This window comes from Vicia villosa, unplaced genomic scaffold, assembly GCF_029867415.1.
Source record: "Vicia villosa cultivar HV-30 ecotype Madison, WI unplaced genomic scaffold, Vvil1.0 ctg.002056F_1_1, whole genome shotgun sequence".
Taxonomy (NCBI): domain Eukaryota; kingdom Viridiplantae; phylum Streptophyta; class Magnoliopsida; order Fabales; family Fabaceae; genus Vicia; species Vicia villosa.
In genome coordinates, this window is record NW_026705824.1 from 322713 (window position 1) to 340711 (window position 17999).

At 37.7% G+C, this 17999-nt stretch overlaps 2 protein-coding genes across 5 annotated transcripts; one reads left to right on the forward strand and one right to left on the reverse strand.

Annotated features, from left to right (window-relative positions):
- Positions 1-2294: 2294 nt before the first annotated feature.
- Positions 2295-5074, forward strand: LOC131637614 (rop guanine nucleotide exchange factor 3-like). 2 transcript variants are annotated; one of them, XM_058908215.1, is made up of 8 exons: positions 2297-2730; positions 2827-2946; positions 3061-3215; positions 3415-3489; positions 3576-3866; positions 3972-4127; positions 4328-4672; positions 4793-5074. In XM_058908215.1, exons 1-8 carry the CDS (start codon positions 2448-2450, stop codon positions 4913-4915), a joined length of 1548 nt encoding a protein of 515 aa, XP_058764198.1. In that variant the 5' UTR covers positions 2297-2447; the 3' UTR covers positions 4916-5074. The 2 variants fall into 2 exon arrangements, with proteins under 2 accessions (XP_058764199.1, XP_058764198.1); XM_058908216.1 differs by lacking the exon at positions 3972-4127 and having other exon boundaries at positions 2295-2730.
- A 344-nt stretch (positions 5075-5418) lies between these two features.
- On the reverse strand, positions 5419-16843 carry LOC131637613 (mediator of RNA polymerase II transcription subunit 12-like). 3 transcript variants are annotated; one of them, XM_058908213.1, is made up of 14 exons: positions 16725-16843; positions 15607-15749; positions 15278-15494; positions 14483-14557; positions 14107-14212; positions 13864-13932; positions 13688-13741; positions 13421-13528; positions 13055-13201; positions 12626-12973; positions 10119-12544; positions 7110-9674; positions 6501-6837; positions 5419-6359 (listed from the first exon to the last, which is right to left on the reverse strand). In XM_058908213.1, the coding sequence occupies exons 3-14, from the start codon at positions 15403-15405 to the stop codon at positions 5931-5933; spliced, it is 6792 nt and encodes a 2263-aa protein (XP_058764196.1). In that variant the 5' UTR covers positions 15406-15494; positions 15607-15749; positions 16725-16843; the 3' UTR covers positions 5419-5930. The 3 variants fall into 3 exon arrangements, with proteins under 3 accessions (XP_058764196.1, XP_058764195.1, XP_058764197.1); XM_058908212.1 differs by lacking the exon at positions 16725-16843 and adding an exon at positions 16361-16700; XM_058908214.1 differs by lacking the exon at positions 16725-16843 and adding an exon at positions 16361-16699 and having other exon boundaries at positions 10119-12505.
- Between the last annotated feature and the right edge of the window lie 1156 nt (positions 16844-17999).

Genomic DNA, 17999 nt, shown 5'->3' on the forward strand with positions numbered 1-17999 from the left:
TGTTTTTGCTCGGGAGATTGTTCAATCTTCCTCGTGTTATTTATGGAATGGTCTGAGAGATTCATGATCTTCCTCGTGGAAATCATGTTTTCCTCGCGATGTTGATGAGTTGCCCTAGATATTCATAACCTGCTCGTTAGTTTCATAGGTTTTTGCCATGAGAGTTGTGAGCTTGTTTTGCCTGGCTAAGTTTGGGGCGCACGCTCTTGATTTCCCTTCGGGCGATGAGGGTTTGGTCAGGGACCGGCCGCGTCCCCTGCTGCACCCTTTCACTTGACCTGAGGTGGAAGGGTGGATTTGATTTGAATTTTGAATTCACTACTTTCCTATGCTTATCAGGTAATATGGCCGCACATGAAGAATGGTTACAGTCTTCTGAGTCCTAGGAGGATGTACACCCGGTCGACTTGGTGACAGACCCGGACCTGGACTGGGTCGTCGACCAACCTCGTGGAGTATCCTCTCGTTTTGTCGACTCTTTGAATGGCGCTTTTAGGGTTGTCGAACACAGGAGGCCAGGCACTGCTCGTAATTGGGAGGTTTCCTGTCCACTTGAGACAGAAAGGATATGTTTGTTTTTTCATAACGATCGCTTCGCCATGTATGAATATTTTTTGGGGATTCGCCTTCCCTTTAGTGACTTCCAGATCGCGGTCTTTGCGCGTCTGAGATTGGTGCCTTCCCTGCTGCATCTGAACGTCATCGCCTTCTTGCGGGCGTTTTAGATTGTATGTCATTATCTCGGGATTGGGGCCATTGTCCGCCTCTTTTTTCGTTGCTTTAAGAATCAACGGCAGTCGGCCGCTGGGAAGCACCGTTGGGTTTCCCTCAAGAATGCCGAGAAGAGGTTGTTTAGGATGTATGTGGACTCTATCCTCGATTTTAAGGATAGGTATTATCTTATTCACCCGGAAAGCGAGAAGGCCTATTCTTCCGTTTTGGAGTTGGTGGCCTTGTATGATGAAGATGGCAATGCGCTCCTCGACAATGATGGACAGGAAGAGACCCAAATGGTGTCAATGTTTCCCTTCCACTGGTGCAATGGGAACTTCGGTCAAGGGCCTCGAATTTATTATTTCGAGGATGGGGAATTAGACGAGGAGGATAGAAAGTCTTATGCGGCTCTCTGTAGGTTTGTCGACGGTTTCCTCCCCGCCAAATGGGTGTCGAGGATGGGGAATTAGACGAGGAGGACAAAAAGTCTTATGCGGCTCTCTGTAGGTTTGTCGACGGTTTCCTCCCCGCGAAATAGGTGTCGAGGATGGAGAATTAGACAAGGAGGATAGAAAGTCTTATGCGGCTCTCTGTAAGTTTGTCGACGGTTTCCTCCCCGCCAAATGGGTGACGAGGGGAGGGACTGACATTGTCGACGAGGACAGTGAGCTCATTTGGGAGATTCGTGCCATCTACTACACCTGTTTCTGTAGCTGCTATTTATTTATTTATTTATTTATAATTTTATCCAAGTTAATTAAAATACAATTATCTCAAAGAAAATTCTTTATTCCTCTAAAATTCTGTTAGATACCACTATTCTATAAACAAAAATATTTCAAAATTTAAATATAAAAAAACCACATACTACTAAATGATTGGATAATAAATATGTGTACAACAAATAAATCTTCACATGATTATAAAATATAAAACTATATTATTTGTATGTGTAGCAAAAAGCAATTATTATGATCATGTACAAGTCTGAAGACAGATTCTCACTGTCACATGTTATCTCCATTTTCAATTAATGCACACCTTGCATGCCTTTGAATCTACCAAAAAATTTAACCATTTCTTCAACTTGATCTTTCTTATACATTTAATAATAAATCTATATGATTAATCACATAGTAATTGTAACATCATGAAAAGCCACATTCTTTTGTTTGGTTTTGTTCAAACTTCAAACCCTCTTTCTTTTGCATGGATAATAATATTCTTCACTGAAGAAGGTAAAGTTAGGAGGGAACAGTTTCAAACGTTGTTAACCAGTTAATGTTTAAACTTCAAATTCAAATCTAACACATGAAAAAAAGGTAACAACATTAGGATAAAGATGTTTGGGACCGTTGCTGCTTTTTTTTTTTTTACCAAGTTTGTTTTGAAGTTTTAAACTTCAGTTGGTTTCATTTTCAATATCAGAAAGTTGTCTAGTTTTTGCTTTTTTGTTTCACAGTTCACAAACCTTTACTGCGTTTTTCATTGAATTATAGAAGCAACATTGTTTTAAGAGCTTTTGCTTTTTTATTTTGTATAGTACAAGACTATATAACATTCAAATTTTCTGCTTTTTCTTTTTAATTAACTTTTTTGTACTTTTAGTTTTCTATATCTATAGTTTGATTTCAGTTACAATTGTATAGTTTAAGCTGAGATAATTCAACCGTTCATGTTTATATATGTGTAGGTGTTGAGAAAATTCATTGATCGCGCATTCTTGAACTAAGATGGAGAAATCATTCAACTCTGGTGAAAATTCTGATGTGGATTATCATCCTTCGCGAATGAGTGGTGAGTCTTTTGGATACTGCCGTGTTTGGACAAGCTCGGACGCGTCAAATTTCTCTGACTCGGTAGATGATAGCAGCTATGCCAGTGAGCCTTCGCCTTTTCCTTCGCCTTCGCCTTCTCGGTGGAGGGATGTTAAACCTGGTCTCTCTAGGCTAGGAATGAAGTTGCGCAAGCATTCGGTCGATGATAAAGTTGATGACAATGATCTTTTGGATTCAGGTTTGTTTGCTTAGTTGCTTATGAAGTTTTGAATGTTGATTCCACGTCGCAATTCTGCGTAGAAAATAATGAAATTAATGTTGTTTATATTATCAGGTGAGGTTGAAATGATGAAGGAAAGATTCGCGAAACTTCTGCTAGGAGAAGACATGTCTGGTGGAGGAAAAGGTGTTAGCACAGCAGTTACAATCTCAAATGCCATTACCAATCTCTATGGTAATTCCTTTATGTTCATAGCATTATCAATATCATAGTGTGATAAATAATCGAAATGCTATTAGTTTGTCAAATTATTCATAATCGAACTTGTTTGAATTTGAATTTCTGCAGCAACGGTATTCGGACAAAGTTTAAAGTTGGAGCCACTGAATCCTGAGAAGAAAGCCATGTGGAAAAGAGAAATGAAGGTTCTTTTATCGGTGTGTGATTACATACAAGAATTCGCCCCAACTGCGCAATATTTAGAAGATGGCACAATTGTGGAGGTGAGATTCGTTTGCCGAATAGTATATATCAGTTGTTATTATGTTAGTATTTTCTCCTTCGCCCAGTTTGAACCCTGATCCTTTATGTCATCCGATTTTTTCAATGCAAAGCTCAAACCGGTCGAGCTAAATAATAACTAACTTTAATGAAACTTGTTTTGTTTGTTATCTCTGATATGGCGTTGGCGTACTCTATCAGATGATGAAAAGCAGACCGAGGTCAGATATCTATGTAAACCTCCCGGCACTGCAGAAGCTTGACACAATGCTTATAGTAAGAAACACCACAACTCTTGCATATAAGAACTCGATTTTTCATCAAGTTCTTGTGGCTGATAAACATGTAAATTTTGTTTGCAGGAAATATTGGAATCTTTTGAAGATACTGAGTTCTGGTATGCAGAGAATATATCAGCAACTTCACCTCGTTTGCGCGCAGCCTCTTTTCGAAAGATTGTTCCAAGGAAAGACGAGAAATGGTGGTTGCCAGTTCCTTGTGTTCTCCCTGGCGGCCTCTCTGAGAAGTCAAGGAAACATCTTACCGAGAAAAGGGACTGTGCTAATCAAATTCACAAAGCCGCGATGGCGATAAACAGCAATATCCTCGCAGAAATAGATATTCCAGAAACATATATAGACGATCTTCCAAAGGTTAGTCCTCATTGTCGAAACTTGAAGATCACTTCTGTTTCAGAAAATTTTGGTCTGAAATTTTCTTTTGAAATCTCAGAATAAGTCTGCGTTTCTTTTTTCCAGCTGAAATTCTATTGCCAAGTGATTGACGAATCCTTTAAATGTGACCCTATAAGGCAAATGTCTTGGAATTTATCATCAAATTTGATGGGCTTTTTATGGAAGCCAATAATAGCAGCTGAGACTTGTAGAAATCGGGACGATATAATTTCGTATAAGGTACTAGTAGCATGCAACTTCGATGAGACGCATTAATCTTATTGTTTATTCCCTTGAAGTTAGTTATAAAAATTCAAGACTGATAATAAAGTTAATGCATGAGAAGAACTATTTTCATGCTACTAGTACACATTTTTATAACAAATGTTTGAAATTTAATCCTACTTATTTTTCTCTTTTTTCAAACATCGGTTTTTCAGAGTGGAAGAGGGAGTCTAGGGGACTCGATATACCACTATATGAATACCGCAGACATGTTCTCACCTGACCGCCTTCTTGACTGTCTGAAAATAAGCTCTGAACATGAAGCACTTGATTTAGCAGACAGGGTTGAATCGTCGATGTATACATGGAGACGTAAAGCTTGTCTTAGCCATTCAAAGTCGTCATGGAAAGAAGTAAAAGATCTCATGGATGAAACAGATTTGGAAGACAAAAACTTTAGTTTAGCTGATAGAGCTGAAGCTTTGCTGTTTTGCCTCAAGCAAAGATATCCTGAACTTTCGCAAACTTCTTTGGATGCATGCAAAATCCAATACAATCGGGTAAGTTTCAGTTTCGACATCTATGATGTCATATCTTATGTCAAAGAGAATAAGTTGAAATTAAATTGAGAGATGTTTAAATTCAGCACATGAACTAAGAAAAACAAATATATTCTGCAGGATGTGGGAAAAGCGGTACTAGAAAGCTATTCAAGGGTTTTAGAAGGCCTAGCGTTCAACATTGTTGCTTGGATTGAAGATGTTCTTTATGTAGATAAGACTATGACGAATCGAGAAGTCTAGAAACAATTCTTCTCTTCCATTCAACAATGTTTTGTAAGCCATAGATTTGGTATAATGTAGACAGTTAGTACCTAGTGTGTGAAAAGATAGTCACTTGCATCTATGTGAAACTTATTTGTGAACCATATATAGAAGAAAAGCTTCAACACTCAGTTGAAATTCAAAGCATTACTTGCAAAAATTACATTTTCTGAACTTTAAATTTATTTCCTTTTGGGTGCTATTCTACCTTAGATGCACAAAGACTATATTTTGATAAAATCACATTCACTTTTTGAAAATCTTGTCCAAAACACAACTATGTTTATTAGGTAAATTTCCTTTGATTTGACCTGTTACAAAACATTATTCCAGATCCATTTTTATGAACTTACTTCCAAATTACACCTCATCACATCATTAAAAAGGTTATAATTGAATGATTATATAATACAGCTTATGATGTGCCAATGATGTGCCAGTGTATTTAAGCTGACATTATTCTCTATGGATTTGCAAGTAAATGATTGAATGTTGCTTTTCATGCAGATTCTCCATATGAAAGCATGTATAATTTTGATAATGTGAATATACAAACAAAAAATGGTTAGGTGCCTTCATGTGTGCATGTGACCTCCTAAATACAGCTCACACATAAAGACATGAATGAGAAAGAAACAGCTAAAAATCACTTAATATTTTACTCAAAATAAATTGAAAATTGAAACAAGTCATCCTATATATACAACAGACCCTTGAACTGTTCAAGGAAATGCACAAGTCCATATTGAGAGGGGGTATGATCAACAGCTATCACCTTCACTTTCCTTCACCAAACAACCAATCCCTTTCACATGTTACTCAAAATGATGCCCCTTCGACTTTCTTACATGTTCAACACAAGGGCTAGCACAAATGGCATCTTTGCGCCTTACGCTTTGGCCAATCATGCATCAAAAATAGATAATGAAACAACAAATACACCTGCTGAGGGGTTTGCTTTGAATACTCCAAAACCAATTAAAAAACTTGTTAATCAACTATCCTCATCCACAGCACCAACGTAAGTAAGGTCAGTTCTTCTCACCCTTACAGCCCCTTTAAGCCAGCTGGCGGCACGGATGTTAACAATGTCGCCACCTCCAACATTACTTGCAGAAGGGCAAGATCCAGCACCGTCCTCTAAAAGTGTCCAAGGGTCAAATTCGAAATCATTGTCCTGTTGTTTTGATTTCCCTGATGTTGCAGTCCTAGATAGTGGAGCTGGGCTCCTCTGAGGTGTAGCCAAACTGTTGGAGTTAAACCCGGAATTTTTAATGCTGGGTTGAAGAGATACAATGGAAGAATTTGGAACAGATGGTGGCTGACAAGAGAAAGACCGCCGCGGAGAGGGAGGGAGCACAGGCATTGCAGCTTGGATTCGCCACCGGATAGAGTCTGGCAGTTGCATGGAGTCTAAGTGATTCTGCATTAGACAATAGACCATCAGAAAGAAGGGAAAAAATCATATTAAACAAGGATAAAATGTTCGATGAAAGATCAAATTTAGTAGCTAGATGAATCAATCAGAGAAACTAGAAGCTATTTATCGGCTAGAAAACCAAACCTGCAAAGTCTCCAACAACTCTCGATCAAATCCAGAAGAAACCTTTCGTATCGGTTCATTAGTTGTCTTTGAAACAGGTTTCAACCTAAGCCAGCTTGGAGGATTACTACTTAACAAACCATGCAAAATCAACAACATTCGATCAAAAAGGCCCTCAACAGAAGAATCTACAAAAGCAGCACAAGCAACTTCTGAAGGTGACTCCACATCCCCTTTTGGCAGAGAAGAGTGTGTGACATTAACCAAAACGTTTGCATCCTCAAGCACGATTCGACTACCAAGTAGTCGAAGAATTACAGAGGCAAGTGTGTGTCTCATGTTCCGCACAGAGGGCTCCCTGCAAAATTACATCTAGTTAAACTGTCTATCTACAGCCTAAATTGGATAAGCTAATGTGGCCAGAAGTTGGTCAATTTACAGCACCAAATTTTATTCATGAAATAATTTTGAAATAAAAAATAGTAATGAGTTATCACATTATCAACACGTGCTCCAAGAAAAAACTCATACTATTTATCCAGATGAAATAGATAACTTCAATGGAAGAAGAAAATATTAAGACAAGGCCTAGCAAAGCCATTTGAAGAGTAGCAAAATTGTCGTAATTACCCGTCTGTGTAAAGAATAGGAAGGATTCTTATGATTAACTGGATACGCAATGACATTGAGGCGCGTAGAGCTGAAGGAGAAGGTGGAGAAGAATCTGTGGAAGATGTTAGTCGTCTGGCTAATCCAGGGCTACCACCTTTTATAGCTTTGCGGGCATTTACTTTATTTGTCGGACTTTCAGTCACAGGCATACTTGCTGCTGACTTGCCTGGACCGCGAGTAACAGCGGCTATTTGTTGCTCAATATAACTTAATTGTTTGATCAAATCACTTGCGAATGAATAACGAGATTCATCGGAGCTTTGATCTATGCATGGAAGAATTAATTCAAGAAAAGCCCTCTCAGTCTCATGTAGCTGCTTAATGGCTGAGCCCTCCACTCCTTCAACAACTTCTCCTTCTTCAAGAGACAGAGAATCGACTTTCCTTTTATCCCTCATTGAAGTTATTAGATCAGTACATGGGCTAAACGAACCCCAGGGCTTTGAAAACTGAGGCTTAATGGATAATCCTTTGGTCTCTGCAATGTTAATTAGTCGTTGTCTAATGGTCTTTCGACCAAAGAGGACATCTAGACCTCCAAGGAACCATTTAGCCTGCAACAACATAGAATCCTCCAGCGACTTACCAAAAAGATGAACCAACTCCGAGAAAAGAGGTGCAGCATCAGGTCTAACAAGTAACCTTGTGAGAATTATTTGAATAAAATTGTTCTCATTCTCAGAAGCAGCAGTCTTCTCAGAACTCGGTGAAGACAACTTTATAGCATTAGCCAATGATATATCGTGTGTCTGCAGTTTTTCAATGAGAGCCAGTTCATTCAAAAGCAGCCTAAGTTCAACCCATTGCCAGTGGAATGTGGCGGGTTGCAGAGCCTCTAAAACATCTACAAGCTTTTCCTGCAGCTTAGACTCACTGTCAGTAAAATGAAGTTTAGATTCACCGTGCCCGGAAATCCGGCTTCCCCCATCCTTTGTATAAATAGACTCCGGCATCTTACAATCAACCATGGCATTTAAGAAAAGTCTAGCACGAAGTGGAACAAATGCAGTGGAATTTAAACGCATATCAGAGCCATTCAACTCTAGCAAGGTTGCAAATTCCAAATCACTCGTATCTGCAGCCATTAGATCATAAAGACCCTGAGAATCTCTTAAACATACATCTCGAAAAGGCAAATGTCTTAATGCATCATTTATGGCCATTGTCAGAGTTTGATAAAGTTGATTTGTGTCTTCGCGTATGGTTACAGTAGTGTTCATAATAAAAGGTCGCCACATGACAAAGGCAAATATTGAATAGGCAGGTGGAAAAACCAAACTTAGAGGAAGCATACGCTGCATTCTGGAAAGAGCTACAATGGATGGTTCACTCAAGAGATCCACAACTAAGCCTTCACAGATGGTTCTGCAGTTTCCAACAAGTAGTCTAAACCAATGGAGATGTACTTCAACTGAACTGTCCATCTTAATAGCCCCAACTGAACGTGCATTTCCATTCGAATTGGATCTCGAGCTTCGTGCGTATTGAACTACATCCAGGCCCTCCTTTAACCTCAGAATGGTTACCATTCTCTCCAGGCTGGTAACACCGTATATAATTGCACCAACAATAAGTGCAGAAACAGAAGCAGCAATTTTTGTTGTTCTGGCGAGCACAATTTTACTGGAGCTATTTACATCATTTGGCGTAGTTGCACTTGTATCATAGGTTTCAGGTGACATTTGAAACTGATTTCTAGATGCTTTACTTGGAGCAAAAACTCCAGCAAGAGCATTAGAAGCTTCTGTTGCAAGAGCAATATCAAATACACGGCTCTGACGTTCTCCCAAAGCTTCCTTAAGCAAACACAAACATGTTATATGCATTCGCAGAATGCATTTAGCATAGTTCAATGAACTTGTGGCCAGTGATATGTTTGGATGATTATTGCCAGCGGAAAAATCAGGTAATTTTGCTAAAGATGGGCCAACGCTGCCAACAATGGCAGAAACAGCAGAAGTGACCAAAGAGGGATCTCCTTCTTGAGCAGCACCACCAGTCTGCCTAATGCAATCCATCAGGCTTATAACTATTTGTTGAGCAATTTGATATCCATTATCCCATTTTTCTAAAGAAGGAACTTTTGGCGATCCAGCAGCAAAAAGCTTTCTGTCTTTTCCAAAAAGACAGTGAAACGCATCTTCCACATTACGATGTACAACATCTCTCATGCCTGAACCTACCCTGGACAGTAACCGACCACCACTTATCTTTTGACGGAAATAATCATCAGGGTCCTCTACTCCTGCAGGAACACCAAGGGGAAGCCCAAACTCTCCATCAACCAATCGTCCTCCAGAGTCAAGTTCAGAAGCAAGTCTCTTATCAAATGTGGTTTTGAAATTTTTCTCCCACTCAATGACACTGACCACATTGCTATATTTTTTCAACAGATAACGGGCAAAAGCAAGGGCACCTGAACCTGAAACCCGGCCATTAGATGTTATAATAGCTGCGGCCCGATGCATTACAGATGACAGAGCTTCAGGAATAAGATCTGATGTAGCAAGGATGTTCTCATACCTGCATCAAATTACAATGTTAGCCAAAGACAAGTTAAACAAATTCAAAAATCCATTAAAAACAACTGCTAAACATTAGCATAAAAATGAAGAGTAAAGAATACTTGTAAAGCACTTTTCCAGTGATGAAAGATTATAAAAAGAAAAGAGGGGAATAACTTCGGAGCTCATATAAAGTCATGACAAACTTAATGCCAACCATGCACTTCTTATGAAACTGCAAACTATTAACCGACCCTTATAAGTTATAACAAGATGGAATGATTCATGTTATCAACCATTAGACAAGGGATATCTAATTGGGCAAGCCTGAATATAAAGGAGGCGAAGAAGCAAACGCTAAGGAAAAGTAAGAGGAAGGGCATGTTAACTCGTCAAAGAAACAAAATAGCAACTTTTGGCTGATACTGCCATTAAATCTACATAAACAAAGCTGAGTACAAACCTTCTCAGTGATGAGAGTAGAAAAGCCTCCCCAACATTACAAACTTGGTTATCCACATTCCTTGGCAACATTAAAATATTTCTTCCACTATGAATTGTAGAACTTGGGCTACTGCAAACCTTTGGTAGTAACCACAGGAGGAATTTGATAGCTGGTACTAAATCATCCGAGACATCCATCAGATAAAGTATAGCAGAAAGTTCATCTTCCCCAAGTTTCCACCTTATTGTACTTCTATCATCCACAGTGGTTATAGGCCTGCCAAACTGACCAACTTTACCAATACTTTTTTCAGTGTCTCCAATAAGCTGCCTAATTGAAGTCATCAGCCAAACTGTAATTTCCCTTTTATCAACAAATCGAAGGCGCTTTAGTGCTTTTCCTGTTGAAACAATATCCTCACATTGACCAGTTCGGATTCCGTCAACAGACTTTGTCGTATCTCCATCCATAGCATTTCTATGGTGAGGGCAACTTACCTTATTTTCACACACATGACTTGTTGATGCCCCTTGGCTACCTTCGATTCTAGAAGCAGCCAGTTGAGCAAGACTTTGGGTTTTACGCACTGTCTTTTGCCGATTCTTAGCAACCGGCTTAGTTGTCTTAAGTGGTTGGTCAACTTTGAGAGGCTCTGGAGATTTCAGGCCCTTTTTCACCCACCATGTATCTTCATCCTGGGGTAAAACTGGAAACTGAGCTTGAACAAATGAACTTCTTTCCTCACTTAATTTTTGTTTCTTTGCTCTTTTACATTCTTCACATCCAGGTGTAGCCTCCATGAGATCAATCTTGCTGAGAAACTCAATAGGTCTTTTGACACTGCTTTGAGATTCACCCAATCCAGTAGTGCTCAAATTAGATAAACTGTTTGGCAGCTGTAACAATACTGATATGGCTGTCTTCAGGTCTTCAACACTAGTGTCATCCTTCTTAACTTTACAAGATATTTTGTTTGAAGGAAGCTGATTGATTGATACTGTAGAAGATTCATCTTTTATTGAAAATGTAGAATTTCTTTGATTGATAGAAGAATTATTGGTATTGTCGACATTGTCATGGTTCTCATTAAAGGAACCACGAAGTATGAGGCGTCGCTCGTTCAAGTAAACATGCAAGGCTTCGATAAGCAGTGGTCCTTCAATAATCCCTGATTCTTCCAAAGCATGACGAATGAAGTTTCCAGGAAGCTGCTTCAGGATTCGAGAATGTCTCTTTTGTCTCTCTAGATCAACCATATTTCCACTTGTATCCATGATTCCACTCACTATCAGCTGACGTACATAAGCCAAAGGGTAAAAGATGCCTGCACGAATGAGTTCCACTATAAAGATATGCAAGCGCTTGAGGCCTTCTCCTTTACGCACCACATGCTGATCAATCCAGCAAACTATGATATCATGTAGAGGACCCGGACTTTCAAATGCAACTGAACAGATACTCTGATTCATACTTTTTGAGCTAGATTTTATTTTGGATCCATTATTACAATTATTTTGCTGACCAGAACATTTTGCTAAATAACCGACTCCATGATTAGTGACTTCGTTCTTTTTCCTTGTTAAAGTATGCATATTCCTCAGCTTCATCTTTAAAAGTCTAACTGCTATATGCACTTGGGAAATATCTTTCTTGCCCGTGAGCTTTATTTCACAAGGAGGAGCAGTTCGAAAATTCCTAAAATCACATGTTGCCCATTCACAAAGGAAAAACACTGAATAAATAAGTGATGTATTTACATTCACAAACCACTTCAAGGATAACTTTAAGCAAGGGCTAACTTTTGCAACCCAACCGTCAGAAGTAGGTCTATCATATAGATCTTCAAAAAGAAATTTGTATGCTCCATGTATATCACCAAGTACAAGAGATTTATCCAAAGCTTGTGCAGCTTTCGCGAGACAATGCTCTGGACAGCCTGGGCTTACAGCCTTTGTGAGATTTTCTGAATGTTTTTGTATGCTCGAAATAACACGGTCAAATGCCAGAGACTCGTATCGGGCATCAAGGCCTTTACTTTTAAATATACACACAACATCTTCTGAACTAGTTTTTATCTTTTCTGCAGCTTCAATTGCTTTTGGTACAAAATTGCCATCATTAATTGCATGTGAAACTACAGAGGATGGCAAAGGAAAACAATCTAAAGCAACAAAAGTCTCTGGAACTGCAACTATTAAATACCGAAGCATCTCAATAAGAGCAGAAGTCGTATATGCCCTCCGAGAATTATCTACTAGATCTGACCCACCTGGAGCAGGATCACGAATAATACGAAGAGCTAGGCCAGCAAGAGTGCGTACATATGTTTGAGACAGAACGACAATTTCTAAAAAGCCATATACAATAGGCAAAAGCAGCTGCCAAATTTCAAGCAATTGCTTTTCCTGAAAGAAGCCGGAGATTGAAAAATCAAAACCTGAAGTCTGGAGGATTAGAATCAGTAAAATACATAAAATTATCAGTTTTAGTTTTATGAGCACATAAAACTAGTTTTATGCAATTACCTGTAGTTGATTTAAAACCCAGTCAATGACCAGAGAAGGAAGAACCAGTCCTTCAGCATGATGCCACTGCAGAAGCCGAACAACAAACCACCATCTAAAATGTAAAGATGGTTCCTCGCCATTAGAAACAGGTAATAACCGGTTACTTCTGTTCTTAAGTGACGTTGTATAGGGCATTTGGGGTGATCGATCTCGATTATGAAGAGTTGAATGAGAAGTATTTTTGGAGAAAAAATCATCCAGAAGAGTTTGCAAGTACTCAATAATATCTTTGGTCCAAAGGTCAGAACAAGACAGCTGTGTTTTGTCATTAGTCCCAGAAGGAAAACTGGCAGAACCAGGACGAACCTGCAAATTCAAACAAAATTTACCTTCAAATATTGGAAAGGAGCGCATTTAGGTAAATTATATAATATTTTGCATGCTTACCAAATTGAGGTAAGTAACCTTCACAAACCAGGTTGCCCTTGGCAAAGGAACATTGTTCCTAATAAGAATCTCCAAAACTGATTTCCTTCGATATTGAGGAACAAGATCGGCCAAAGAACGTAGTCGCTTGTGCTGTTGAGATAAACCCTGTAAAAACAAATTGAGCTTATAAAAATAATAGAGGCGAAAAAATAACCAAGAACATAAGCGCTATTGGGTAAGATTTACGAAAGTATTCAAGGATTTAACATGAGCATCAACCTTGACAACAAAATATAAACCAATCATCATAATATTCTGACGAACAAATAACAAGGAAAGCAATGTATATGGAAAGTTGCAGAAAGAATAAAGCAGAATTAATACCTCAATCCATTTCTTCCGGAAGTCTTCAGAACACGGCCTTTGTTCAGGGAAAACACCAGGTTTTGAAAGTTGTGATTCTGAAAGAGCCACTCCATAGACTTGACCAGCCTGTCAAAGTAAGTACTATCATGTAGGTGAAATACCTTAATAACAAAATAGCATAGGAAGCACTCTCTAATCTCAAAATATAAATAAAACATAAAGGTGTGCATATCTTAGAGGCAGACGTAATGTTCGACCAAGATAATAAAAATAATCAGTCATCACCTTCCGCTTCTGAACGCGAGATTCATTGATGGCCCTTAATCGTTTTCTAATGGCCTGGAGAGAAGATGAAAGACACAGTTAACCTACAAAGACATGCAATGAATACAAAAACCAAATTCACGGCATAACTATAGAAAAAAGAGAGCATAAATCTCTCAAAAAGACAATTGAGTCACCTCTTTGCAATTAAGGACAGTTGTCTTGTTAAAATGAGGAATCTGGGTCAGCAATATTTCTCTGGCTTCCTGAAGACAGATGAAGTAATAACATGATATAAACAGCTAACAGTCAGCTCGTAAGGAATAACTGATTGATTTTTAATGAATCGTCTAGGAAAACCAATCAAGAATATATGCTGTATGTATCGCCATTTTACATCATCTATTTGATATAAACACAAATAAAATTTAATGATGTACCTCAAGCCCCTCAACTGTGTCTCTATATCCAGATTGCAAATATTCTTTGGTGAGAGTCTCCTCATTGCAATTTGGTGTTTGAGGGTTAAAGTCCGGCGGCCCAAGCCTGAGATTAGATGGAAGTATCTATAATTACAACTTATACAACTATATAATAATAAGGAAATATATCAAAAGTAAATACTGCAAAGTTCGTATTATGACCACACTAATAATGTAGAATAACAAGATATAAAAGAAAATACCAACAAACAATGGCATCCCACCAGTGTATCAGCAAATCTTTTGACATTAACAGCATACATACAATTTACTCCAGAAAAATTTAGGATGCCTATTGTTTGTGGACTAACAAAAGTTTACAAGGATGAAATACCTAGAGTTCAGGTGCTCTTTATCACACTTCAACTTGTACAGGTTAAATGGTGGTAGTGGTGGTTGTGGTTGTCGCCTGAAATCACAAAACCAGTATGTTGAAAGTGACTAACAGCATCAGATAACTGATTTAGCATAACAATACAGTACACGCACATGGACCATTTTATCACAGAGTACCAAATTAAACGAACTCTTCAAAACTAAAAGATAATTAATTCAGAGAGATCTCTATGACATAAGATAATTAATTCAACCGGAAATATTTGTAAAATTCAGCATAATTAAACATTGAATTTCAGGAAGGAAAATCCCATATGTGCTACCATTTTCTTCACTTACTAATCAACAAATCAGGGAGGATAAATACTTGAACTATTCCTACAAATTATAGTGAACAATTTCTAGTTAAAAAACTAAGGCACTCTGTTGAAAAAATAACAGAACCGAAGATGAAAATAAGTTTGATACTTAACCATTATACAGAACCAACATAATTCAAGAAATATACAATGTTCCATCCAGTAATAGATACTTGAACAATAAAATACAGTATTATGATTACTCAAGAAAAATGAAACATCTCTGTAATAGCTTTCAAGGTTCAGAATGACATCAAGTAAAGAAGATTAATCACTATTGTAAGTTAATAGCTGACACAGAAGCATGAGAAGCTGGATCACAATTCACAACCACAACAATTCAGAATAGGCAGTACCTTATCGCACGTGGAACATTCGCATTCAAAATTTAATATGATTTTCTAAAAGGACAGGGTCAGTAGAAAGTATCTTACCTTGAACTTACAGGAAAGTTGGTTGGCAAGGAAGATGAATCAATTCTTCCAATGTCCCTAGCCGATGGCCCACCAATTGAATTGTTATTAACTGCACTAGTGCAGCCGCCAGCATGATACCTTTGCATTTCTCCCCAACTATAACCGGCATACTGCCCTCAGCATCAAGCCACTACAAGTAGCAGTGCTAGCTAAACTGCTTCGTTGAAAATATCATCTGTGGCATTTTCAATCAACGCAGATAAGAAGCTAAAAACACAATAAAAAACTGTAGCAGAGGGAATTAAAAAAAGGCACATAAAATGTAACAATTACAGCAAATGACCTACTTGCCAAATCTATGCCTCATTGAACTGCCTTCAGCTTCCAAAAAAAAGCACTGATATCCTAATGCCCCAGAAACTATATACCGTGATCTTGAGACCCGATTTGTGGGCCCCAAATGTGAAATGCAGAGCGCTACTACTCTGACCTGAATCACAGAAAGAGTGACAATTTTTTTATAAATAAAAGTTCAAACAAAATCACCCTAAGAAGAATCATCAAGAAACACCAAGTTTGCATTAGAAAAGAACAACTCAGAGGCAATGTGCATGTTCTAACAAATAAAATAAAAAATATACTCTAGTCTAAATACTAATAGTGTACTTGAAATACAAGGAATACAAAATATTCTGAAGAGTAGAAAATAAAAGAAAATGAGATCCCAAACTCTTGTCCGCGCTGAATTCACTTTAAATACAAATGCATATTTCCCAATCAACTAACACAAACATGATCCCACCAATTACACAAGTGAATAAAAGTACGGATATTGAAACAGAATTTAACCATAGCAATTGGTAACATTCCATTAGAATTAAAATGTTACCACAGGACGAAGTTCAACAATAACCCGGGAAAAAAAGGCAGCTACAACTATATGAAATGCCATTCAAAGGTTTGTGGCAATCATTTTAGAGTGACAAGAATCGTATCTTCAAGTCTTGAACCATATGCATGATACATTGTAATAGAAATGATGTTATTTGCAGCTAAAATGGCAGCAAAATGAAAGGGGCAAAAGTTAAAGAAACAACCCACCAGCTGAATCGTTGAAAGATCTCAACTTTATCACCAAATCCAATCTAAAATCTACAAAACCAAATCTAATGCAACAAAAAAGGCTTCGGAATTCGAGCTCCTAAGCGCGATCCAAAAGCTAGGGTTTTTTTTCAGGGACGAAATTCAGATCACTATTTTCCTATTCCCCCAGCTTCGGAACTGGAGCAAATTGTATAGTTGAAAATTGGGGAATTGGAAGCGCACACAAAACTAGGGTTTTTGATTGAGACAATTTCCGAAGAACAGAAAAAAATGATTTTTCGCTAAAATAAATATATAAAAAATAATGGGAAAAATTTAATGGATATTGATGATTTAGAAAGGGAAAGTTTTGAGGGCATACCTGGAAAGAAAAATTTGCAACTTTGACAGAAAAAAATGTGTAAGAAAATAGGAGAAGAGGGTTCTTTCCTTGGGGTGCTACGAGGGCTTTGACCTTTTTCTTTTCTTTATTTTATTTTGGTAGTGATGAAGATTACTTTGTTATTTATTTTAGAGTATAAAATTACAAAATTTTTAATTTATTTTATATTAAACTTTATTTGAAAATTTTATCTTTCCTATGATGAGATTGTTAGATTGTCAATAACAACGCGTTATATAGCTCGAGTATAAGGTGTAAAGATCAAGGGTTGTTGCGTTTCGTCTGGATGCACTAAAAGATGAGCATGGGATTTCACATTTTTGTGAAAGAGTGTGGGTGAAGAAGTGAGTTCACGATAGTATGATTTATTTTGGAATATGGAACGTAGCACAATTACTTGAAAATATAAGGAAATAGCGAACGATGCGGTTAGAAGAAAAATCAATTTCATGTGCCTATAGAAATTAAATGGATGGTTGAAAAGGCGAAAGAATTAGATAGCTTGGGATTTAAGCATTGGCACATCGGTAAAGTTATATCGAGAAATGGGATGGGGATTATTGTAGATAAGGAGTGGAATAAGGACGTTGTTGATGAGAAAAAAAGTAGGAGATCGGATTATAACTATGATATTTGTAGTGGAAGAAGACTACTTTAATGTTATTAGATGCACCTCATGTTGGGCTAGCAAAACATCTTAAAGTAAATTTTTTGGAGGATTTAGAAGACATAGTTCGGGATGTACCCCAATGAGATATGAATTTTCTATTAGAGGATCTAAATTGACATGTAGGGAGCATATCAAGAGGTTTTAAGGATATGCACTAGGTATGGTCTTAGATAGGCTAATAAGAAGGGTAAATCCATCCTATTTTTTGTCGACTTTTAATCTTGGCATAACTAATTGTCTCAGATAGATTTCTTTCTTATTAGGATGTTAGACAAAAGGATTTCTCTGGACTGTAAAGTTATACCTAAAGGGAGCTTTACTACCTAGCAAATATTATTATGGATGTAAGAGTTAAGAGGAGAGTGAGGAGAATAAGTTACATGGGAGTTCCACGAATCAAGAGGTGGCATTTTAAGGGTGAGAAATGAAACAGTTTCCGACACAAAAGCTTAAAGGGATGGTTTAAATATCCACAATGAAATGTGAATTATATATATGACATAAGAGATTAGAAAAGTATTTAAAAAGATGTTAGGAGAATCAAGATGTTTTGGACATATATGTTTACTGACTTGGAAAATGCA